Raw genomic sequence first — 26,305 nt, 5'->3', positions numbered from 1 at the left:
ATTGATTATATCAGTATTATATAAAAAAAATAATTTTCCACACATTGCCTAGTAAACGTGCCTCGTGACAATATCGGCTCCACTTCTCGGCTGTACACAACACAGGAGCGTATTTCTTGAAGGGGGCTGGCTGATTGGTTCATTTTAATATCTGAGCTGGTCCCTTCCTCTTATTTCGTTTTACTCATAAAGCGCCCTCATAGTCTGCAGTGCTGTACAGATATTATCATTTATGGACTGTGATAAATGTAGACTGCACAAGGTATTGAGCCCACTGATTGGCTGCAGTGGTAACTTACGCTGTAGCTCTAACGTCACTGCAGCTGGTAGTAAATCACCAGGTGCAGCGGCGGAGCAGCGACACTGGTGCAAGAGCCGGTGAGTGACCTGTTTGGTAGTTTTCACCCTTGGAATTGTATGGGCAATAAAAAGTAAAAAATTAACAGAAATCCTTTTAATTATATAACTTTTTTCCTTAATTTTTTCACCCCTGAATATGGAGAGCCATCATTTTGCATGTTTGTCATTGCTGGGGGCAATGATTGACTGCAGCGGTCTTATGAATGAAGTGATGTCATCGCTGTTGGACTGAGGAGCAGCAGTGGCCAAGCGATGGAGGTTAGAATGGTTATGTTATTCATGCATTTTTAGGTCCTATTTTTATAAATAAAAACAAAAAAAAACAGAACCCCTGTAAAAGGTTTACACCATCTTCATTGTTGTTTCTGTGTGATCGGGCGACTACAGAACGAAATGGAGGAATGCAGGTCTGAATGCAGTAATGTGGGGAACACAGACATGGATTTATCACTTTTATATTTTTATTTTTTTCACTTTTGCCATTTTCCATAGAGAACTCAGCGTGTCTAAGTAGAATGGCAGAGAAGTGACATCTCAGTGTACGGTTTCCCGCAGGAATCTAGAAGTTGTTAATAGAGATGGCTTCTCGCATCTGCATACAGATCACTTCATCGATGTACAGAGTGTTTTCCTTCACTTGGATCTCCTCCTCTAGAGACAGCTGCTTGCGGATCAGGCCTTTCAGCTCGGCTTCCGCCTGATTCAGAGCCTCTCGAAGTCTGCAAAACAAAAGATCCAGAATGAGTAAGGCTATGTTCAAACGTGGCATTTTTATTGTGTTTTTTTCTGCAGCAAAACCTGCTCATTTGGCAGTAAAAAAAAAAACTCCCCCCCCCCCCCCCAAAAAAAAAAAAAAAACAGGTTTTGCTTGGTTTTTTTCTTGCTTTTTTGGTGTTTTTTTGCTGCGTTTTTGTCATGCTACATTTGTCTCTTGTGCGTGCTGATGAAGTTTAGTGAGACGTGTAGCTGCAGCGACTCGAGCATTTTTTTTCAAGCATGCCAAAAATACTTGATTAGGACACAATCATGGTCGGATACCACCTTATCACTAGGTTGTTTGTATTGACAATATCCAACACTGATTCCACGCAGTAGTATGGCTCCTTCATGGATGTCACATTGCCAGGCCTTTCTTCGGCATAGTAATCTACTTCCATACTGTGCCAAGAAAACTATATTCACGAACTCTGTATAATCCCGTCACTACCACTGATTGTCAGATTTCTGCCTATGCACAGTGTACACGCAAAGATGCCAATCAATGGCGTGGGTGGGTTATTCATACTTCAGCATTTAGAGAACTGGTAGATCTGCAGCAGAAAAAACTATATTTTATTAAAATACAGAAAGAAACCCAGTAAGTGACACATTGCTGGATTCAGGGTCTCTACATCATGCTGCTGTCTGATGGGGTGTCAGAAAGCTGGTGACCGATTCCCTTTAAGAATGGAGGGCTTTTTAATGTTTTTGTTTACTGCTGCTTACTATCAAGGTTACCAGTCACCCCTGCAATCTAGCAGCTGTGGTGTTTTGTGGGCTAGGAGAACAGCACTTACAAGCTCTTTTTCAAAGAGATCCTCTAATATATAGTATAAAAATTACATAAAATATAAAATAGGGAGTGATAAAAGTGCTGCCGAGTGTGACATAGGCAGGTAATACTTTCATGAGAATTACGGTAAGCAAAAGAATAGGGCCCACGCGTTTCAACATCACACCGATGTCTTCCTCAGGCCAGGCACATCCCTCCAAGCTGAGCGGACTACCACATGCCCTCCCTCGTAAGCCCTCACATCTCCATTTTATTAAATATTTCTGCACTCTGCCCTTTTAATTATATGTTCATCAAATCATCTAAGACACTTTCAATAGACTCATTCTTTTCAGCAGCCATAAAGAGCATTGTCTATACAGGAAGGAAGCGGGCGCCTCCAATGGAGGTTTGATAGGTAAAAAAACAAAAAAATGTTTAAGTACCAAACACATTATTCATAGTCATTCTACTCAGTGGGGATGTAAAGTATCAAAACATCATGGCTACCGTCTTCAGAAAGCAGCACCACATCTGTCCAAAGGCTGTGTCTGATATTTCAGCCAAACCCCACTAGGGTTTAACTGCAATACTACACACAACCTGTGGACGGATGTGGCGCTGTTTGGGAAAAATCTGTCCTCCTATTTCTAGAAATGTACAACCCCTTTAAATCTAATGGAACTAATATAAATTACATAATAAACGTATGCGATATTTAGGATAAACTTACAGATGTGATGAACCTCACGTTTCACTCACCTCTCAACGTTTGTAGCAATCTCCCGGACTTCACCGATAAGTCGGTATTGTACAGGGTCACGGCAATGCTCCACACTAGGTCTCAGCGTTCTGGTTTCTAGACGTGTCTGAGCCACTTTGATAGGTCCTTCTTTATCTGCAATGGCTTTCTTAAGATTTTCTATATTCTTTTCCTGGGAACTGATCTCATCCATTACCTTTTTAAAGAGAATTAAGAATTTTAAGGATTAAGAATGGATATAATGCACCCGTCACTGCAGAACATGGAAGCAATCTTTGTTACTGTGGTATCCAGAATAGCACCATTAATGTCATCCTTGGGTATTTTAACGCCGGCTCAGGCGGCTGTCCACGGCCTGAGTGTTTAGAAAACATACCGTAGTTCTCCGGTACCACGTGCTTGTCAGGAGTTTAGCTTCTTCCACTTGTATCTAATTATTTCCTCTGCACTCCTGACCTCCATTCTACTACTGGTATTCATTTCCATGCTCCATTCCACGTATGCAGGCGCTGTTCACACCTACCATTCTGCAATCGGGGGTCTAGATTACCAACTTTCTCATGCCTGCTCTCATTCTTGTTCACACTTTAAGGCCCCCATATGCATTAGACTAAAGTCGGCCAAACCTACCAATATCGACTGGTTCGGTTGGCAGTCTAATGTGTACAGGGGCACTGGATGATTATTGGGGGGGGATATAAGGAGACGACATCTCCCATTTTGCATTGTCGTTCATTTTTTCTCTAGAGATAAGCTGCACCAGAAATGTCTCCAGCAGCGCTCTCATAGACGACTTAGGAGTGCTTGGCAAAGCGAGCACACCCATGTATGGGAGAGTCAGGTGAGGCAGCTGGTGGGCACCTATATTGTATGGGGGGCATTAGTCTCTGCTACCAAGACCAGCTGACATACTGTTCTGTTTTTGAAGTGTGTACCACATTTCTGCAAGTAAGCTACCAGTTCACCAATGCATTTCTGATATTTATGTGTCTACTGAATTTCGGCAAACAAGTCACTAGTTTGCTAATACATGACTGCTATCCTGTGGTTAACCCTAGCCCTGCTTTATGGTCCCGATTGCATAAACACTTCTGCTACCCTGCGATTTACCCTATCCCTGATACAAATTCCAGTTTGTATATACATCTCTGCTATTAACTACTATATATCTCTATTGCAAGAACAGGACTGCATGTACTTCTTTACTGTTCCGGAGTGCGATCTCCTTCCAGCAGCATCTAGTGCTTCTAACTACACTTGTCCACTAGTGATGAGCGAGTGTACTTGAGTCGCCCGCCTGGGCCGTGGGGTACTAGGTGCCGGGTCCGGTCTTAAAGGGGATGTCACGGTGGCTGCGTCCCGGTCTGTGGCCCTGGGCACCCAATTAAAGGGGAAAGGTCTTTTAAGGGGAATTGTGAATAAAGTCTATTGTTCGTGACGCCACCTGTGGTTCTCAGTCAATAGGGACCGATGCTGCTTAAAGGGATCCTCTGGGGTGTTGTTGTTGCAGCAAGATGGTAACGCTTCTCACAGGTGAAGCGGGGTCCCCAGGGCTTCCAAGGTATGTGGCAAGGATGGTGTATGCTGACAAATAAGTGGAGGACACAGAGTTGTAAAGTCTTTACCTGGTTTACTGGTGGTAATAGTCCACAATCCAGGGTACCAGGTACAGGTGTCCTGTGGTCCGGCCGGCTTGGAGGCAATGGGAGAATCTCCTTCCCAGTTGAGGTCCGTGAGCCTTTCCTCCTTGCGCTGTTATATGAGGCCCCTGCTGCCTGAAGCTTTCTAACAAGATCCTTGTTCTTTCCCCCTGTCCTGGGACAGGCACCTGCATGACTGGCAGCTTGAGCCGTTTTACAGGGACTCTATCATGCCCCAGGCTCTTCAGGTGCTGCTGCGTCTCAGGTGTGGTGTGGGCCAATTACATACAGTTCTTTGCCCTCCGGTTTTGCTCTGTGTCTTAGGGTACTGTCACACAGTGCAATTTTGATCGCTACGACGGCACGATTCGTGACGTCGCAGCGTCGTATGATTATCGCTCCAGCGTCGTAGACTGCGGTCACACGGTGCAATCACGGCGCTGGAGCGATGCCGAAGTCCCCGGGTAACCAGGGTAAACATCGGGTTACTAAGCGCAGGGCCGCGCTTAGTAACCCGATGTTTACCGTGGTTACCAGCGTAAAAGTAAAAAAAAAAAAACCGTACATGCTCACCATCTGATGTCCGTCCGGTCCCTTGCCGTCTGCTTCCTGCTCTGACTGAGATCCGGCCGTACAGTGAGAGCAGAGCGCAGCGGTTACGTCACCGCTGTGATCTGCTCTCACTTTCCGGCCGGCAGACAGTCAGAGCGGGAAGCGGACGGCAAGGGACCTGACGGACATCAGATGGTGAGCATGTACGGTTTGTTTTTTTTTACTTTTACGCTGGTAACCACGGTAAACATCGGGTTACTAAGCGCGGCCCTGCGCTTAGTTACCCGATGTTTACCCTGGTTACCAGCGAACGCATCGCTGGATCGCTGTCACACACAACGATCCAGCGATGACAGCGGGAGATCCAGCGACGAAAGAAAGTTTCAAACGATCTGCTACGACGTACGATTCTCAGCAGGGTCCCTGATCGCAGTAGCGTGTCAGACACTGCGAGATCGTAACGATATCACTAGAACGTCACGAATCGTGCCGTCGTAGCGATCAAAATTGCACTGTGTGACAGTGCCCTTAGAGTCCCACAAAAGCCTTGGGCTCCCAGTACCTGGCTGCTGCGCTCTGGCTCTGAGTGTGTCCGAACGCAGTTCCCCTCTGAGCCCTTTTTCTCTCCTTTGCTCCTTCCCTCTGTAGCTCCACCACATACAACCCTTCTGGTTCTCTCCTTCCAGAGGCTGCAGCTCCCTCGTGGCTGCTCAGCCTCTCTGTCTGCTCTCAGATCCAGACTTTCTTCTCCTTCAGTGTCTCTATCAGACCGTCCTAACTCCTCCAGGTCAGGATACGTATAGCTCAGGGAAGCTCCCCTGAATCCGGGTCCTGAGCTCCCCCTCCTTCATCAAGGCAGCTGAATGATTTACAGCTACTAGCCTGCTTGATTAAATGTGGGGATTCCCTAGCAACCAGGCAACCCCCACATGTACTCAGCCTGGTTAGTAGCTGTAAATCATTCAGCTGCTGCGATGAAAACTAAATCTCCAAGCAGTCATAAATACTCGGAGCCTCAGGTCACTGAGCGTGCTCGGGAAAACCCGAGCAACAAGTACACTCGCTCATCACTATTGTCCACCTTAGTCTTGCATACCCTTCTGTCCTGGTCCTCACTGATCCATGAATTGTCCTTATCTGCTGCATCATCACTTCTGGTCTGTGCTGCTATCAACCTCCCCAGGTGAACTCGTAAGGGATGTAACTCTGACATCAGATCCATCATGATACAAGTGGTGGCACATACAGTATGTGCTGTATGATAAGCAGTACTACTACTTTTGTCCTGTATTCTTACCTTAGTCAGGTGAACTTCCAGTTTGTTTTTTGCATCCTTTGTCTCCGCTACACGTCTCCTCAAGGCAAAATTGACGGTATCACACTGCTTGCGCATATCGCAGGCTGTTTCGGATAAGATGCTGTCAATCAGAGCCCGCAGTGCTACAGCATTGTTCCTCTGCTTTTCAGCATTTTCAATGTTAGCATTGCTGAAATCCTCCCATTCTGTAGGTGTAACTGAGCTAACAATAAGAGCAAGACAATATTGTCATGAATGTAGTCTAGATGGATTTTTCTTACAAATTAACTGGATCTGAGCTTATTTTAACCTTGCAGAAGCTGATGCTGAAAGGCCCATTTAAATATGTCCTGTTACCAGGTCAAAAAAGTTAAGTTTTTTACTTTTTTTTTTAAATTTTAGCTTCCTCTGTAAGTATTCTGGATATTTTTTTTTTTTTAAATCGTATGTGTTTTTATTTAAAAGTAATTTTTATAATCTTTGCTATGGGGGGTGTCTCATAGGAGTCCCTGGGGCATGGCGATTTTATGTTTTAGCGTTTTCTTTTTTTTGGTCCCCTACTTCCAATTGGCATGAATTTTTCTTGTATATTTCCATCCACATAGTCGCATGCGTACTTGTTTATTTAGTTTTTAGCAGTTGGTTTAATTAATTTAGTAATTTGATAGAACAGACTTATGGATGCAGCGATGTGAAATATGTTTTTTATTAAGATCTTTATTTTTAATGGAGGGAAAAGCGGAATTATTAGAATTTTTATTTCAATATTTGTGTAAACATTTTTTACTGTATTTTTTTTAGTTCCCTTGTGGAATTTGAACCTGCAATTCTCTATTTAAGTATTGCTATATAGCACATATCATGGTCTCCTATGAACACTATCTACAAGCTGATGTTCATAGGAGCACCATCCTGACAGCAAGGGGATCTTCAGCAGGTTCCCGACGGTCATGGCAATACATCGGCACCCCGTTATCACGTTTGATTGGTTGATGGGTGATTAGAACAGTGATAGAAAGTGGCATTTAACAGCTTAAGACGGCCATGAACTGCCAGGTATGGTGCAGGCTCAGCTCCTGAGCCCGCTTGATTTGTCTGCTCCTGACGAGGCCGTACATGTACGTTGCTCATTGTTAAGGGGCTGAAGGGATTGACACACCAATATATATTACATCCAGTGTATACATTATAATAATAAATAAGATTCGACATTTACATGATGTTAAACAATGATCCAAGAGTTATGACATCTACTTACATAGTGTGGCGTCACTTTTTTCAGGTCCATATAATCAGCTGAGAGCTACTGATAACACATGCTCTGCACAGTGATGCTCTGCTCAGTGATGCTCTGCTCAGTGATGCTCTGCTCAGTGATGCTCTGCTCAGTGATGCTCTGCTCAGTGATGCTCTGCTCAGTGATGCTCTGCTCAGTGATGCTCGGCAAAATGCAGCATGTCAATAGAAATACCAATTCTAGCAGAAAACTATTTTCATTGCCTACTCTACAATAAGCGGAGGAACACGGTGCAGAGGACTGGCTGTGGGAAGAGTTACTCAGAACGTGGCCTCCAGCATTTTAATCATGTTTGATAGTCTAACAGGAACAGCAGGCTCAGGTGCTGAGCTTACACCGTACCCAAGCTGTCAACTGTGTTGCACAACAAGCATCTGCCTAACAGCAGCGACCGGAGCTAGCTTTGACTGCTGCTGTTTAGCAATTTAAATGCTGTCAATCACTGACAGCGACTTTTATATGGCACACTTGTGGGGAGTTAATGGGATGTCGCCCAGCCTATGGGAAGACGGTCATTCATTTTGAGTTGCAGTATATAGAACAAGTGATCAAATGATCGCAGGTTCAAGTATCCCCCCCCAAAGAAAAAAGAAAATACAAAACGGAATGATCCCACTCCTATTTCAGTTTAAAAATAAAGCACAAAAATAAGCCTATTTGTCATCACCATGCTTAATTTTATATTTTGAAAGACCAAAAGTTTATTTGGTCTTTCAAAATATAAAATTAATCCAACTGTACCAGTAGACACTGTGAAGATAAAATTTAAAAAAATCAAAACACCAGAATTGAGGTTTTTCTGTCACCATAACCCTTTAAGAAAATAAATGACCCAAAATGGTATGAATAAAAAATATCAAAAAGCAAGCCATATCACAGCTCCATTGACACAGAAAATAAAAGTTACAGATCTCAGACACTGGCTAATATTTTTTTTTATAGAATTTTTTTTAAATTCACCACTTAGCAAATTTGTCATTTTTATTTTTTTTATCACTGTAAATTTGCCATCATCATAACTGACCTGGAGGATCATACTGCCAGGTTGTTTTTTACTTCATAATGAACGCTGCAAAAGTAAATCCTAGAAAACCATGCATTTGATTTTTTTTAATTAATTTTTGTCTCGCAATAAATAATCCCTCATATGGCTGTTCTCTTAGAAAATTTTAAAAATTATGTCTTTTGGAAAAAGGGAAAGAAAAAAAAACGGCGAAAGAAAAATTGGCTAGGGAATAGACTATGGCAGGCCAAATCTGCTGATAGACTGGCCCACCATCTATTATATCTTATTTTTGGCCTATGATAGGGAAAAAAGTCGGCATTTAGAATTTCAACATGTTTGATCCTTTGTTCCCAATCGCCTGAAGTGTAAAAAAAAATTGCCCAGGGGACTGAATATGTAAAAAAAAAAAACAACAAATGTAGTAATACTCCCCTACTGGCGCCCACCAGGATCCAGCGCAGGCCGTTCCGTGATCTGTGCAGAGACAGGAAGCAGTGCAGTCACCGTTACATCAGTCACGGACTGTGGCAGCCTGTGATTGGCTGCAGCATAGAGGTGATCAGCCAAGTCCCATTAGGACATGCAGACGTCAGATATAAGATCCCCACATGGAACGTCTCCTCTCTTATTAGTGGTGGAGCTCTTGAGACGTTACTATTCACCGCTCATACAGGCAGCTTTACGTTAGCAAATTTATCCAAATAATTTTTCCATATAGGTAGCAACAGGTCATTAGATGTCCTGTCCTGCTATAAGTGGCTATATGTTACCAAACGTACAATCACATAGCTTACTTTCCCTGAACTGTTACTGCACTGGGAACATATCTGATGTCCGGAGTGTTGTTTGTTAATGTGCTGCAGTGATTGTCCAATTTCAAGGCTTCAAACTTGTCTTTTAGATCTTTCTCCAGCGAATATTTAGCTGAACGACTCAACCTAGAAACATTGGAAATTCAATGGGTCGTCAATGTTCTATTATTCATAAAGAAGTGAAGGTTAAGAAAATTGTATAATGGTAATAGCTACAGACATGCATACAGAAAACAATTGTTATGTCTGCTTTTTGCATAGAAAACAATCAAATCTCAGAAAAGAGATTTACCTGGTCACAATGGGTAATTGTCCTGAATTTTATCTACATGGGTTATCATGTTAAGCCCACTGTGTTATGTTTGCCATATCTATACTCTGCTTTGATCATAGCTCCTCACAACCTAACAAAGGTTGTCCCATGAAGATAAACTATTGTTATAAAGAACCTGCCCCAGAGCCAGAGATCACCTGCTGGCCATACGCAAAGGGAAAAAAGTGTTCAGGTACCGTCACACTCAGCGACGCTGCAGCGATATAGACAACGAGCCGATCGCTGCAGCGTCGCTGTTTAGGTCGCTGTAGAGATGTCAAACACAGCAGCTCCAGAACGATGCAGGAGCGATCCTGTGACGTAGCGGTGACTCACTTATCATTCTCACAGGTCGTTAGCTCCATGTTTAACATTGCTGGCATCGTTGCTTTTGCTGTCAAACACGACGATACACGCCGATCTGACGACCAAATAAAGTTCTGGACTTCTAGCTCCGACCAGCGATATCACAGCGGGATCCAGATCGCTGCTGCGTGTCAAACACAACGAGATCGCTTATCCAGGACGCTGCAACGTCACGGATCGTTGTCGTTCTCGTTGGAAAGTTGTTTAGTGTGAAGGTTACCTTTATTGATGCAACCCATTTTATGATATCAGCTTGAAGGACGGAAAGAGGACCTTTAACCAGTCTGAGCATATGAAACCAGCCATCTGATGGAATAGTGGCTGCAGAGCTGAGTAAAACGCACTGTTTGCCGAGATACTAGCTGGTAAAGCTTAGATTTTAACTTTTTGCTAAGACCAATTGGCCCTTAGCAGAGAGTCATCTCTAGAGGTATGTGCTTTTTTCCCCTATGACTATAACCGATCATAAGCTGGAAGCATCATGCAGGGGGGAAAATATTAGGAATATTGGACTTGGGTTTCTCTGTATGAGATGTAATGACACACAACCCTGATCTCCTCACTGATCTCACTGCTGGCATCTACAGTGTAGAGCAGAGGTGTCAAACTGCATTCCTCGAGGGCCGCCAACAGGTCATGTTTTCAGGATTTCCTTAGCATTCCACAAGGTGCTGGAATCATTCTGTGCAGGTGATTAAATTATCACCTGTGCAATACAAGGAAATTCTGAAAACATGACCTGTTGGCGGCCCTCGAGGAATGCAGTTTGACACCTCTGGTGTAGAGTAGAGCAGAGCTGTGTCATTACAAACACCTCTGCAGCTCTCCTCTCACATCACTGTCAGCTCTGCTCTATTCCTCCTCCTAGCACACTGACAGTGCTGTGAGAGGAGAGCTGCGGAGTGTATTCATAATGACACACAGCTGTTCTACTCTCCTCTCCGGCTTGTAATCACAGTAGGTGCAGGCAGTAAATTCAGTGAGGAAAACAGGGTTGTGTGTAGTTACATGTCTCACACATTGAAATTCAGGTCTGACACTCTCTGGGGGAGAGGTGTTTTATTTTTCTCTGCATGGCACCTCCTGTTTATGATTGGACAAAGTCATGCAGGTAAAAAAGTAACTGCCCCCAGAGACAAATTTCTGTTAATACCTCCTTGGTCTTAAGTGAAAATTATAATCTAAGCTTTACAAGCTAATGTCTATGCAACGGAGATGAGAAATTAAAAAATAAAATCCCAAGTTTAATTCTCGGCGAGATAAACTGCCGCCATGGTCTGGCGGCAGAGTGAGTGTTCTGTGTATTAAGGAGAGATAACTGTTGGTCCAATTGGCCAAACCATCGCTTGGCCAACAACTCTCTATCATGGAGCCCTTTAAGACGTTCCTACACATTAGATGGCTGGAATCGCTTGATAGGTGAGCCATCTTGGCCGACTCTCCCATATACATGAAAGCAAACATCAAACATTTATATTTTGCTTCTCACAAGGGACTTGAAGAGCAGTTGGGAGAGTAAATTAATCAGTTTGGTATAATGTCCTATGCACGAGGTCAGTGCATTAAACGAATAAAACTAAACAGATGTTTTTTCAGTCTTGAAATGAATGTGTCCAGTGATGATCCTTTTAAATAGCTGGGGCCTAAGCTCAGACGAGCTCTCCTGTGTTCTCTATGAGCGAGCCACCACCAGAGATGTCTAACAGCGGCTTATCTCCAGGAGGACAAAAGGATGGGCAGTCCGATATCCGATAAACTGAATCCTTAACTTCTCACAATCATTAGTCCAGGGTCCTCATACACATTAGACTGTTGGCCAAAGCCACTGAATCGGCACGTTTGGCCAATATCTAATGTGTAAGGAGGGCTTTGGAAAGGCTTTGGTGAAAAATGACAGATAAGTGGAAACCAAACATAGGGCACAGGTAGCTGCCTAGCTCAACTCACAGACCAAAGCAGATGTCAAGTGGTGATTTTCTATTTTAATGGTGTTTTTTTCCATCCCCTTCACTGGACGTCTGTCTCTGGTCCACGACTTTGCAGACCACCCTTAAGTCTGGTGCAGAGCCTGCTGTGACTGGAGAGATTGGCATCTGCAGCTTTCTTCATTCATTTCTATGGATGTGAGTAGAAAGTTGCCCATATGTGACTGCCCTTTCTGCCAAAGTAGCAGCACCAGCCAGAAAAGGGGCGTCAGGGGAACACCCACATCCATCATAAATAAATGTCTGTGACAAAACAACCCATTTATCTTTTGTGGCTGCATTAAAAACAACAACAACCTTCACAGATCAAAAGTGAATAATAAGTAATTGACAAAGTGGCCCGAAGTCTCTAGTGTTTGGCTAGTTAAAAAGTAATCACCTCTGTGTAAGGTGACCTAAATTACCTGATCTGCTCAGTGATCTGCTCCAATGTCCTCTGCAGTAGAGCCACCACTCCCTGGATCACTTCGACTTCCTTGATAAGCTCTCGTTCCACTTCATCATGAACCAGATCTATGCCAACTCTTTTCTCTCTAAAATGGTGAACAGTATGTTAGACACATGCATTGGCAGGACGATCAAAGCAGAATGATTGTAGGGCAGAATAAATGGATTGTTAGATTATGTTGCCTTGTAAATTTACACTTTAAAGTGATCATCTGATCTGACAAGCTGATACATTAAAAAATGACACTGTCCTTGGTCCATAAACTGGAGTGCTGACCAAATTCCAGAAAAGAAGACCTCCACCACACATTGAGGCTAGGACTACTCGTCAACTAATGGACGCGAAACCTGTCGCATGACCAATGCTCGGTGCCACTGCTATAACGCATCGTAACCAGGGCTGTGGAGTCAGAGTTGGAGTCCATTTTGGTGTGGAGTCAAGGAAATTGAGGAGTCGGAGTCAGAGGTTTGGCTTACCGACTCCACAGCCCTTTCAGGGCTGTGAAGTCAGAGTCATGGAGTCGAAGGTGGAGTCGGAGTTGGTGTCATGGAAACTTTGGAGTCGGATGTTTGGCTTACCGACTCCACAGCCCTGATCGTAACACAAATTAATGCAGCCGCACTGTGACCTCGAGGGTACTGCGACTGTGACAAGCAAGACGAAATTGGTTCTTTTTCAACTGGCTTGTCACAATGTGGGTACTACATACCCACCCCCTCTAGATTCAGCAAATCCACGTTTTGATGGAGCTGCAGTGTTCTGAGAACTTCCAGACGATCACATACTGATGGTCTATCCTGAGGATAGACCATCAATAAAAAGTGTAGCGGCCAAAACTTTTAAGCATTAAACTCATTCTTTCTTAGAATTGGTGGTTGCAGCTTATACCTCAGTAGGTCAGCAGATAACTTATTACATGTCTTTAAAGAAAATGACTGCTTCCCGAACCATGTGCAGCATGAATCAGAGCTTGGCTCCAGCCAAGTATGTTTTACTCTGAAGCGCTGCTGTGTTTCAGAGAAAACATAGTTTGAAAAGCTGAACGGGACTATAAGGAGAGACCTAAGATTCGAAGTGAAGGACAGCATCCAATCCAGGTGAAGACAGAAAACACTTTATTGTGCCATAAGTGCGACGTTTCAACCTCAGAGGGTCTTTATCAAGCATACATGACAATCAACATGACGGCCTTAAATAGGAAGTGGGTAACCACCATCTATTGGGTCCGCCCATGTAATTTACATACAAGATATCTGGTGATCATAATAACAATAAATAATATATAAACAGTGAAACATATACATTTAAAACTTCTTCATAATGTCCCTAGAAACCCCCGTTGTAGACAATGCTGCACACGATCATAGTAGCAAGCACATGTAAAGAGTTAAAACGTAAACAAACAACGCTATCTGTCACATCTCGGCCTATCAGAACATTCTGGGGGGTCATTATACCTACGAGCTACCTATACCTGGGCTTGTATCACATCTCACAAAATCCACCAATCAGTACCTGTAACAGTGATCCAATCAGGGACATCGATGCATGGCCAACAACTTGTAATGAAGCCAATCCAGGCTCCATACCTGCTTCTAACGAACCGCCTCCCAGGCTAATCATCCATTGCATCAGAGGCGAGGTCTCAAGCCTATTGCGCATGTCCGTCGGCTCCACAGCTACGCACTACATGAAAAAACATGCAGCGCCGCTGCAGACAGCCGAAGGACACGCCCACCTACATGGATACTAACCCCATGTAAAAGAGCCAATCCAGGCTCCATATCTACATCTTTTAAAACGCCCCTCATATTGATCACATGATCGGCCCTCTGTGACATCAGAGAGAGAATCACAAACCTAGTGCGCATGCTCACCAGCTCCCCAGCAGCGCATCACATAGCGCCACCACGGACAGCCGAAGGGCACGCCCACCGGCCAGTAGATCCTCCCCTAAATCCAGGCAAACCAGAGCCCATATATAAAACCAACATAACTCTCATGCGCAAAATACGCATATCCTATGACAAGGGCTTATGGCATGGTATATACAAGATATTACATATAAAAAGATCAAATAAATGTATGAATAATGATCCCTCAATCCCACATATTAGGATCGTCTCCCATAGATAAAACCAGTTCCAATTGTTATACTGCCATACCCATGGCTATAAAACACTAGTGGGAATACTCTTTAACTAATAGGAAAGGGGAAAGAGAGGGCATATCAGCCAATATGAACCAATTTATTATATACCAATTCTCACTACCCATAAGTCATAACAGGGGACAACAGTAAACATACCCAATCACCAATTAAAAACATGTCCCTACGAATGTGCGCCGCACGAACCATCTAAAGATAGATCAAGATACACATATCAGAAGATTGTAATCAACATTTAACCCTCCGGGCTGACGAGAGCCCAACCTTGAAATCCATCTCAGTTCCTTCTTTTTTAATAATTTAACTCTGTCTCCACCCCTACGAAGAGGAGGCACGCTATCTATCACCCTAAACCGCAATTGGCTGACCGAGTGTCCACTCTCAATGAAATGTTTAGGTATCGGTAAATCCACCTTTTTAGTTCTAATGGTACTTTTATGCTTGCTGATGCGTGCCTTTATTTCCATGGTGGTCTCCCCCACATATGTTAGTCCACAAGGACAAACAATAAGATAAACGACAAAACGTGAGGTACATGTGTATCTCCCCCTGATTGAAAATCTCTGGCCTGTGCGGGGATGATGAAAAAAATCTCCCTTGATCATATTCCCACAACACGCACATCCTAAACAAGGAAAATTCCCAGATTTCAGGGGGCCCAAAGTCCTCTGTAGACTAACCACCGTAGGGCCAACGTCCGATTTTACTAATTTATCTTTTAAATTACGTCCTCTTTTGTAGGACAAAATCGGATAAGGAGAGACCTGACTAGTCCAGTGCTGCCCCCAGCCAGCATCTACCCGTCACACTTTATTGATTGACAGGCCTTTCCTTATGTGCACATAGGCCGAGACCTGTCAATCAACTGGAGCAGGGTGGGAAATACGCCGCCTGGGGAAGTCAATGGACTAGTCAAGTCTCTCCTGCTCAAACTACTGTATGTGTTCTCTGAAATACCCCAGCGCTTCAGAGTAAAATACACCCTACTGTAATCCTACAGCCAGACTCTGATTCATGCTGTTCATGGTTTGGGCAGCATGATTCTAATGATAGGTTCCCTACAATTACCTTTCTAATAAACATTGCTGTGCTATGGACAGGGGTTCCATGCAGCTCTCCAGGGCTTTTTCCAGACGGGTCTTATATGCCAGCAACTGTTCTATATCGTTCACTGTGTCTTCAAGCTTGTTGTCCAACTCCTTCTTCCAAAACTCGATCTCATCCAGCCTCTGCTCTGTGGAGAAACACACACACCAAACCTGACGTAGCATGCTAAAACAGAGATGGGGCTTAGGCCATGTCTAACTGGACATATGCACACAAAATAAATTATAATACGTACACGCACATATACATATTTACACGCTATGGCACACACACATATTATTGTAGGGATTCACTCTCTATGGTAGACATAAGGCAGCGTTCATACAGGCATTACAGTTTTTGTCCAAACACACGCAGTTTTTATTGCTTTCCATAGATTGCACAGCACCAAAGCAAACTCATAAACATAAAATCATAGCCTTGTTTGTCCAGGCGTTAACTAAACAGAACAGACCCTGGGCACTCATACATGGCTGAGCTAGCCCCAGTTCAGTCAAACAAAACTGCTATTGTCTATAGCAGCCACTGATATTTGTGGTTCTCTTTACACACCCTGTGCAGACTCTTCTCAAAGAGGGATTCTGGCCTGTCTCTCTTTTCAACTTTAAGACACATCCAATCTGGTCAGCTTCCCTTTGCTGACTGACTCAGATGAACACCTAGCCGTTTATATATAGGGCCAGTCAGGTTCACTAATCAAACCCTGCAAAACTAGGACTTAACCCTAGCCTACCTAGCTGTGCTAAATACCCTGCCCCTCTGCCCAAATCAAAAGGCTGGGAACCACCTACCAACCCACCATACCTGCAGAGGGTCACTTTATCAAAACTGACTTTGAGAGGGGGCACGGCCAGTTCTGTGTTGTCTCCACTGAGACTGCCACCAGGTGGGCCTCAGGAATTCAACAGAGCTTTAAATTGACCCAAGTGAGATGTTCATGCTTGATGACACCAGTGTGACCTAGTAACTCCAAGAACCTGCCTCTATTTTTGGGTAGCAATTTCCATTCATGTTGTCTTTAGAAAGGTGAAAAATGTCCAGCTACTTTGATATTTGGAAAGATGGCTTCTAAGTGGGCTAACAACCAAAGGGTTTTTAGCGGCTCCCTATCCTTCAAGGATTTTAGCAGGTTGCCAAAATATATGGGAAAGACTTCCTTTCCCTGGTCGGTGTACTATATAGCTGATCTCAATACTATCCTTATTGAAAAAATCACCAAGTATGGGATTGACAAGGCTATGGTTAGATAGTTAGGTGGATTCATAACTGGCTCAGTGATCGTACTCAAAGAGTGGTGATAAATGGTTGCACGTGCAATTGGAAGATGTTTCAAGTGGGGTACCACAAGGCTCTGTCCTGGCCCCAGTGTTGCTTAACATTTTGATAAATGATCTAGATAAGGGAACTGAAGCTAAACTAATCAAATTTGCAGACTATGCAAAGCTAGGAGGGACAGCTAAAGGTACCGTTACACTAAGCGATGCTCCAGCGATATAGACAACGATCCGACCTAAACTAGATCGCTGGAGCGTCGCTGTTAGGTCGCTGTAGAGACGTCAAACACAGCAGCTCCAGAACGATGCAGGAGCGATCCAGTGACGTAACGGCGACGCACTTATCGTTCACGCTCCATGTAAAAACATTGCTGACATCGTTGCTTTTGCTGTCAAACATGACGATACACGCCGATCTAGCGACCAAATAAAGTTCCAGACTTCTAGCTCCGACCAGCGATATAACAGCGGGATCCAGATCGCTGCTGCGTGTCAAACACAACGAGATCGCTATCCAGGACGCTGCAACGTCACGGATCTTTGTCGTTCTTGTTGGAAAGTTGTTTAGTGTGAAGGTACCTTAACACCAAAAAAGACAGAGAAAGGATTCAGGAGGATCTAGATAAGCTTGAACAATGGGCAGCAACTAACAGAATGGTATTTAATAGGGAGAAATGGAAGATTCTACAGGAATAGAACTAAGCAACAGCACGTGTGAAAAAGATTTGGGTATACTAATAGATCACAGACTGCATATTAGTCAACAGTGTGATGTAGCAGCAAAAATGGCAAACACAATTCTAAAATGTATTAAGAGAAGCATAGAGTCTAGATCACGTGAAGTAATTATCCCCCTCTACTCCTCCTTGGTCAGACCTCATTTGGAATACTGTGTCCAGTTCTGGGCACCACATTTAAATAAAAAGACATTGAAGAACTGGAGCAAGTTTAGAGAACAGCTACAAGGATACTAAGTGGACTGCAAATTATGTCCTACAATGAATGGTTAAAGGATCTGTGAATGTTTAGAAATTCAAAAAAGAATACTAAGAGGAGACTTAATAGCTGTCTACAAATATCTGAAGGGATGTCACAGTGTAGAGGGATCATCCTCTTTCTCATTTGCACATGGAAACACAAGAAGCAATGGAATTAAACTGAAAGGAAGAAGATACAGATTAGATATTAGAAAAAACTTTTTCACAGTGAGGTTGATCAACAAGTGGAACAGGTTGCTACGAGAGTTGGTGAGTTCTCCTATAATGGAAGTCTTCAAACAGAGGCTGCACAGGCATCTGTCTGAGATGATTTAGTGAATCCTGCATTGATCAGGGGGTTGGACATGATGACCCTTGAGATCCTTTCCAACTCTAACATTCTATGATTCTTTTGGATCTCTCAGAAATGTGACCTTAGGCTCCCTTTGATTGCAGAGGGAGTTCTCCATGGCCAAGTATCTCCCCACGTAGCTCACAAGCTCATCTGCATTCTGGAAATCTCCTAAGGTAACCCAGCTTTGCACAGAATTTGGTAGTGAGTGGATAAATCGTTCCACCACCGGTGCTGGATGGAGAACAGTGTCGGGCTGCAGCCATTTTTGCACCAAATGTAACAGGTCGAACATCTGGGATCCAGAGAGGCTTGTCCCTTTGGTAGCACCAGATGTGCACCGATTGTGCTTGGAGTGCCATGGTGACACCCAGACATGCCATATTCTCCTCAGCTAATTGTACTCCTTGTCATCCTGCAAGGGGAAGGTCGTAGTATGCTTTCCGCGGTTACAGAGACATGTGCAGCGCCCCAGAGTCCTGGTCGTTGCAGTACTGATGCTCCGCCACTAAGGGGGGCTATGGTACGTCTGATGGCACTGAAGGAGTTCTTCTGACCAGGTATCACAGACACCAATACACTTCACAGTCTGGCCTCCAGGGGGAGCTAAGGGTTCTATGTATTAGGCCACTCCTCACAATCTGGTAAAACTGGGGGTTAGGCTACTTTCACACTAGCGTTAACTGCATTACGTCTCAAAACGTATTTTTTCACCATAGACTTGTATTGGCGACGTATTGCGACGGATTGGCATACGTCGTGTCCGTTTTTCGACGTATGCGTCGAAATTTGGCGACACGTCGTCGGCAAAAAACGTTGATTGTAACGTTTTTTGTCTCCGCATAAAAAACGTGTCGCGACGCATCCTGCGGCATTCGTCGTTGGCTACAATGGAAGCCTATGAGCGACGGATGCGTCGGGACACGTCGTACGACGCAATGCAGCGCTGCAATACGTTTTTTTACACTGAGCATGCTCAGAAGCTGGATTTTGTTGCCAATTGGCCAGACACCCCCAAATCTATATAAACCTGGCTATATAAGACCCCAGCCAAGCTTATGTGCTTGTGTGTGTGTGTGTGTGTGTGTGTGTGTGTGTGTGTGTGTGTGTGTGTGTGTGTGTGTGTGTGTGTGTGTATTTTTGTACGGCTGTGTGCTTTTGTAAGTATGTCTTCATGTGCCCTAACCCTACCCCTAACCCCACCCCTAACTCTAACCCTAACCTGAAATACGTGGCACTGAAATACGTTTATATACGTATGTACGTATATAAGTGCCACGTATATAAGTGCCACGTATATAAGTGTCACGTATTTTAAGTGCCACGTATTTTAAGTGCCACGTATTTCACCTAAATGCCACAATATTTCAGTGCCATGTATTTCAGTGCCACGCATTTAAGTGCCACGTATTTACGTGCCACGATATTTCAGTGCCACGTATAACCACGTAGTTATAGTATTTATAGTACGTGGCACTTAAATACGTGGCACTGAAATACGTGGCACTATGACTGTCAGAAAATGTTCATTAAACGGTTAGGGGTGAGGTTAGGGGTAGGGTTAAGGTTTGGATCCCTTTATCATCATCCGTAGTTCATTAATCGGATGTATCCAGAGTCGCCTCCGTCTCCGTTGCTGCAGAAGCATCCTCCGTTTTTCCGCTGCCGCCTCCTTCTCCTGCACTATGATATCCAGGCGATTCGTCTCAAAGATAACGTCGGTAACCAAACTCGCAATCCTCACAAGAACACCTTCCATCACTGCCACAAAACTAAAACCCTCAAAGATGGGCTGTAAAAACAGTAACTATATAGTTTTCCATATTTTCCAGTAGCCAATCAAATTTGGGAGCCTCCCATTTTAAAAACGGATCCGTCGGAAAAACGGATGCAACGGATGGTAAAAACGTATGCAACGTATGCAACGTATCCAGTATTTTCGACGGAAACGTTTAGCGGATTTGCAACGGATCCGTCGAAATGCTGTATGCGTGGCATACGTTTGTCACCGTTTTTCACTTTTTTGACGCATCCGTTTTTTCGGCAAAAAAGACGTTTTGAGACGGTTTGCAGTTAACGCTAGTGTGAAAGTAGCCTTAGGCAGGAAGTTAGTTCAGAAAGCTGACTGGGTTGGAACCAGGCAACACCTTGTGGCAGAGGGTGTTGTAGGGGAAGATTCAGAGGGGTCCCTGTCAGGGGTGGGATCCTGACAGAGGCCTAGCGAACAGAGGGAACGTTACGGGACCGCGCCTGCACCTGACCGCGGCGGTACCCTAAGAAAGGACAAGAAGCGAGGTATATTGTGCTGAGTGAGAAACGAGATCAACGCAACAAGGAAAAATACCAGTGGGAGTCGTGCTGTAAGACGAGGCAACATCCTACTGAGGCGCGTAGCCGGTGGCCGGAACGCCGAGGAAGTATCAGGCTCCAAGCAATACTTCAAACCTACGGCAGGACAGTCAGCTATAGGCGGGCTGTCTCACACCAATCACCTATGAAGACATGGGGGGCACACTAGGAGAAGGGCGACACTAGGGTCCAGGAAGAGCTCCGAGCCTACCCGTCATACGGGTGCGTCCTAGCCATATCATCTGGGGGACAAAGAAGAACATCAGAATCTAGTTGTGAGGGAACACGAGAAACAGACACAACATTTGTGGGGACTATCCCGTAAGCACAGCAGGGGAGGACCACAACACACAAGCGCTAGAAGGTAGGCACAGATTTCCACCTGCAAAGGGAGCTCTGGATGTGCCATCGGACCGGCCGGACTTGCGCAGCCCGGTTAACCGTATTCCGGACTGAGGACCCTGAAGCCTTCAGTAAAGAGGTAAAGAGACTGCAACCTGGTGTCCTCGTTATTTACTGTGACCGGCACTACACCGCACTACCACCATCATCCACACCCTATTATTTGGGCGCCCCTCAGCAGGGTCACGGACCGGGCCTAGCCACCGTGACAACCCCAGAACAGAGACTCAGAGGCCCGGTACCGGGTACCCCTCAGCCCTGCGGCAGTGGGGGCGCTGCACATGCACTCTCTCTCCAGCTCAAAGACTCTCTCTATATCCTTTTACACACATTTAGGCACTGTGACACACTCACACAACCGTGACATGTATACACAAGCACGCACGTACATTTATTCACCGTTGTGACAAAATGAGCTCTGACACCCCGAAAAACAGTTCAAATGCCCTTGTGTAAAGAAGATACCAGGATGTAAAGACTGGTGATAAGGCTACGTTCACACAGAGTATTTGGTGAATTTTTAGTGTCGCAGACTATTTGTAGCATTTTTGTAGGTTACATGTGCTTTTTTCCATAACATTTTTTAAGCATTTATTGTGTTTTTGATGTTGCTTTTTTCCTTTCTCTTTTTGCTGTCATGCTCGGTTATTGATACTTCCTGGTATTTGGCTTTTACAAAACTTTATTTATACAGTCATATGCGATGTCCATCTGTTTTGGTGCGTTTCTGCAGCGCATGTGCATTTATTTACCTGCAGACATTCCGCATCTAATGCAATTCTAAGACCACATTCACATGGTCAGTATTTGGTCAGTATTTTACCTCAGTATTTGTAGGCCAAAACCAGGAGTGGAAGAATCAGAGCAAAAGTATAATAGAAACCCGTCACTACTTCTGTATTTTTCACCCACTCCTGGTTTTGGCTTACATATACTGAGGTAAAATACTGACCAAATACTGCTAGTGTGAATGTGGCCTAAGGGTAAAACCCAAAAACTAAGTATTGGAATAGAATCGGTGATTGTGGTCACCATGTCTTCAATTTTTGTATCAGTTTGAGCCCTTTGAAAAGTCATTTCTATCCCAAGGACAACACTTTTAAGTAATAAAATGTATTTACGAAGTTACTCAACATTTTCATGTAAATGCAGACTGCGCAGTGGAGATGGATTTTACCATAGGAGAAGCTGCTGCACAAATCCTACCTAGTTTCTTGTTGACATCATTTTGCGTTTTCTGTGTTGTTTTTTCAACCTCATCAACCAGTCTCTGACTTTCGGCCACCAGCCTTTCAGATCTCGACCTCTGAACCTCCGCACTAGCATACTGGGTTTGGTTGGCAAGGTTCCATTCCTTAGGGAGAAACTTTGGTGGAAGTTGGACAAGCCGGGCCATCGTCAGCTGAAGTATAGGGGACTGTAAAGAAAAGAGTGTGGGTGATGGGGCGATGGCGGTGCTAGGCTTGTCCTCATCTATTAACAACACACAGACTTATTAATGATTAAAGACCATTCACAATAGAGGGTGAGACAATGGTATCACACAGTATACACCGGCGGGAGGGTAACTTTACTAATCTAGTACCTAGTGCATTTATCATCCTACCTGTGCGGTAAGGAGAGGAACAGATCTTCCACACTTTGGAGCTTCATGTCTAGTCTAGCACTATCTCAGGATTTTGGGAGCTTTACATAAGGAAGAATACACAAAAATTAATGGGGAAAATACATTCTTCTTTTGTTGTTTTCGTTTACACAATGATCTACAGGCCCCATACACATTAGATAAAAGTTGTCTGAAGCTGCCGGCATCGGCCGACCACCTAATGTGTATGGGGACACCTGACAGCCCCTTGTCAGCTTACTTCTGGGAATGTAAGGATCTGCTGGGTGGATCCAGGGAGACGATTCTTCTAACATATAGAACACAGGAACGTTCCACCGACAGCTATCTAATGTGTATGGCCAGCTTTAGTTGTCAAAGGCGCCGCTCTAGTGCTTCTTTGATGATTACTGGATTGGTGGTGGTGGTTGCTGGATTGGCCGACTATCTAGTCTAAATGGGAGCCAACAAGGCTGATGAAGACCGCCTCTAATGTATTTTCCTTTTCTTTTTGTCCCCTTTTTTCTTTCAGCTTTAGCCCCCGTTTGTGATCAGTCCAGATCGTGGTGCTGGGTTATATGGCCGTGATCATAGGTTTCTCTGATTCCACCCATTAGTGTTGGAGAGTGGCTGTCAATCATAGTCAAATCCCTCTTGGCTTGGTTGAAATACATGTACAACGGCGTGCAGATATCACCTCCTACCGATGACATATAATGCTAGCAGACAAGGACGAGATGGACATACATACTGCGTAGGGTGGGCACGTTATCACACAAGCATGTGGCACGGATGAAAAAAGTGTCCATTGCCAACAGGTTGGTTGATGGAGGAATAGATGAACTTTGAAATTAATCTTTCCATACTATTTCATTTGGGTTTAAAATGAGGGGCTGACTATTAGGACCCTAGATCAGGGTAGAGAACTTTTATTAAACCAAATAAAGTTTATTGTGGAGATATAAAGGATCAGATATATTAGAGATACAGCAAATTAACAAGGTTTGATTTCCAATACATTACCAGGAACAAATGTAATATTTAGTACATAGTAGCAACAGCATAAAGGTAATGTAGGACAGACATAGAGAACATGAAGAGAATATCACAAAACATAAGTAGGTTCTGCCCACAAATAGAAAATCAGAACAAACTAAGATAAACCATATTCACTGCTGCTTGTCTATTTCTGTTTAGTGAGATAAGATGATCAAGGGCAGGTATGAAGACCAGATAGAAGAAACTGCGGCCCCAGGTGCCCCCCATAAAGCCAAAATCACCCTCTTATTCTCCATTTTGCTAATGGAGCCTTAAAGATATATAGCGTATTTCAGTATACGGTACATCACAAATATGGTGTGAATAGACCCTAATCTGCACAACATTCTCCAGCTTAAAGGGATTGTTACTATATGACTGGTATTCATGGCCTATCCATGAGACCTCCACACACATCAGAGAAAAGTTAGAACTTGCCCATTTCAGCTGGATTGGCCGACTATCTAATCTAAATGGGAGCCACTCAACTGTGTCCGATGGGGGGTCATAAGGATCGAGAGGGTGGAATTCAATTCATCATAGGTGGGGGAGCAGGGCGTCATAGATGGACGAGCAGGGCATCATAGGTGGACGAGAAGGGCGTCATAGGTGGGGGAGCAGGGCGTCATAGGTGGAGGTGCAGGGTGTCATAGGAGAAGGTGCAGGGTGTCATAGGTGGGGGTGAGGGGAGTCATAGGTGGGGGTGCGGGGAGTCATAGGTGGGGGAGCAGGGAGTAATAGGTGGAGGTGCAGGGCATCAGAGGTGGGGGAGCAGGGAGTAATAGGTGGGGGAGCAGGGTGTCATAGGTGAAGGTGCAGGGTGTCATAGGTGGGAGTGCGGGGTTTCCAGGTACGGACTGGGGATGAAATTCAGCCCTGGCATTTGAGATCAGACAGGCCCATGTTGTCCCCATCCACAAGAACCAGATGGGATATATCACTATTATTACCCTGGATGGAGGAAAGGAAGATTTACTACAAGACCAATATTTCTAATGATACCCGTGGCCTGCTGGGGTAAGTGACGGAGTCAGCGACTTTGTGCTCCGTCACAAATCTTAACAGTGTGGGTGTCTTGAGAACACTGATTCTGTTAACAATGTAGCAGTGAAGGCAGCCCACAACCAGACAGGCCCTTCTGGCATTTGCCAGAATTGCCAGATGGCCAGTCCGGCCCTGGAGGTGTCATAGGTGGGGGTGTCATAGGTGGGGGAGCAGGGAGTAATAGGTGGAGGTGCAGGGTGTCATAGGTGGACGAGCAGGGCATCATAGGTGGGGGGCGTCATAGGTGAGGGAGCATGGAGTAATAGGTGGAGGTGCTGCGTCGTAGGTGAGGAGCAGGGAGTAATAGGTGGAGGTACGGCGTCGTAGGTGGGGGAGCAGGGAGTAATAGGTGGAGGTACGGCGTCGTAGGTGGGGGAGCAGGGAGTAATAGGTGGAGGTACGGCGTCGTAGGTGGGGGAGCAGGGAGTAATAGGTGGAGGTGCGGCGTCGTAGGTGGGGGAGCAGGGAGTAATAGGTGGAGGTGCGGCGTCGTAGGTGGGGGAGCAGGGAGTAATAGGTGGAGGTGCGGCGTCGTAGGTGGGGGAGCAGGGAGTAATAGGTGGAGGTGCGGCGTCGTAGGTGGGGGAGCAGGGAGTAATAGGTGGAGGTGCGGCATCGTAGGTGGGGGAGCAGGGAGTAATAGGTGGAGATGCGGCGTCATAGGTGGGGGAGCAGGGCGTCAGACACCCACTGATATATTCACTGCCTTTTCTAACGATAGGTCATTAATGTTATTGAAATGGAAAAACACTTTAAATTGTTTTTAAAAATTGTGGAAGGATCAGATTAAGGTCAGATTTTGGCAACAACGGGCAACTGCCTAGTGCGTATGGGGGTCTGTCGACTGTTCCCACAGTGTCAGGGGAGAGAAGGATTACGCAGTTGGATTTGCCCGCAGATACCCCCACTGGATGACTGGCAGCCGCTCTTCTCCCCTCTCTGTATTGAGAACACGTTCAGGTTCAGCAGCGGTTACAGAAGTACAGGGGTACACTGTGCTGAGCCGGACCCCGAGGCCTCTCTGTACCCCCATTGCAGGAGTCCTTGCACAGATTTGGGGTCACCTCTTGCTATCTACAATAACGGTAGAAACAAGTGACAATGTTTGGTTGGGAGGACGCTCACCACATCCGCTGTCCCAAACAGATCACCATAAGTCACTAGATCTCCTCCAATCAGAACTGCCCTTCTGCTGGTTTAACCCTTCATCTTCTCCCTGCTGGCACCATACTGCCCCCCCCTTCATCCATGTCATGTATCTAGTGCCTCCATTGTCCTGCTATGTGGCCCCTGTGTTGTATCGCCCATCAGGAGCAGGGACCCAATTGTAACCGACGCTCCCAGCAATCCTACCTCACCCTGGGCCCCTATATACCCGCATAGGCCTGAGAAACACAGTGTTCCTAGTTCTTTTTACATACTTCTAGCTAGATACTTTTACTCAAGAGGTTCTGCAGCAGCAAAACCTTTTCTACCCAAAACAGCTGGCAGTATACCTGGTGCGGAGATCTGGAGTGAGGATTCTCTGCGCCGATCTCAGCAGCTCATCTCCTGCCGGCAACACAAGGCGGTTACCATGGAAGCAGGAAGGACGCGTCTCCATGACGACACGGGCGCGG

At 44.9% G+C, this 26,305-nt stretch overlaps 1 protein-coding gene across 2 annotated transcripts; it reads right to left on the bottom strand.

The window, feature by feature from the left end:
• Positions 1-803: 803 nt before the first annotated feature.
• Positions 804-26,305, bottom strand: TEKT1 (tektin 1). 2 transcript variants are annotated; one of them, XM_077294507.1, is made up of 9 exons: positions 26,183-26,238; positions 22,608-22,687; positions 22,208-22,418; positions 15,609-15,774; positions 12,327-12,455; positions 9,241-9,384; positions 6,144-6,366; positions 2,654-2,850; positions 804-1,079 (listed from the first exon to the last, which is right to left on the bottom strand). In XM_077294507.1, exons 3-9 carry the CDS (start codon positions 22,395-22,397, stop codon positions 920-922), a joined length of 1,209 nt encoding a protein of 402 aa, XP_077150622.1. In that variant the 5' UTR covers positions 22,398-22,418; positions 22,608-22,687; positions 26,183-26,238; the 3' UTR covers positions 804-919. The 2 variants fall into 2 exon arrangements, with proteins under 2 accessions (XP_077150622.1, XP_077150621.1); XM_077294506.1 differs by lacking the exon at positions 22,608-22,687 and having other exon boundaries at positions 26,183-26,305.

Source organism: Ranitomeya variabilis, chromosome 3 (assembly GCF_051348905.1).
Source record: "Ranitomeya variabilis isolate aRanVar5 chromosome 3, aRanVar5.hap1, whole genome shotgun sequence".
NCBI classification, from domain to species: Eukaryota; Metazoa; Chordata; class Amphibia; order Anura; family Dendrobatidae; genus Ranitomeya; species Ranitomeya variabilis.
Note: the sequence above shows the minus strand (reverse complement) of the source record. Positions and strands in the feature narration are given on the sequence as shown.

What these genes read in the sequence shown, in the direction of transcription:
- TEKT1 (XM_077294506.1), bottom strand. Translation starts at nt 22,397, where the DNA reads ATGGCCCGGCTTGTCCAACTTCCACCAAAGTTTCTCCCTAAGGAATGG. An exon ending in CAGATCACTGAGCAGATCAG is followed by an intron (nt 9,385 to 12,326) that starts GTAATTTAGGTC and finishes CAATGTTTCTAG; the next exon opens with GTTGAGTCGTTCAGCTAAAT. An exon ending in TGGAAGTTCACCTGACTAAG is followed by an intron (nt 2,851 to 6,143) that starts GTAAGAATACAG and finishes CTCTTTAAAAAG; the next exon opens with GTAATGGATGAGATCAGTTC.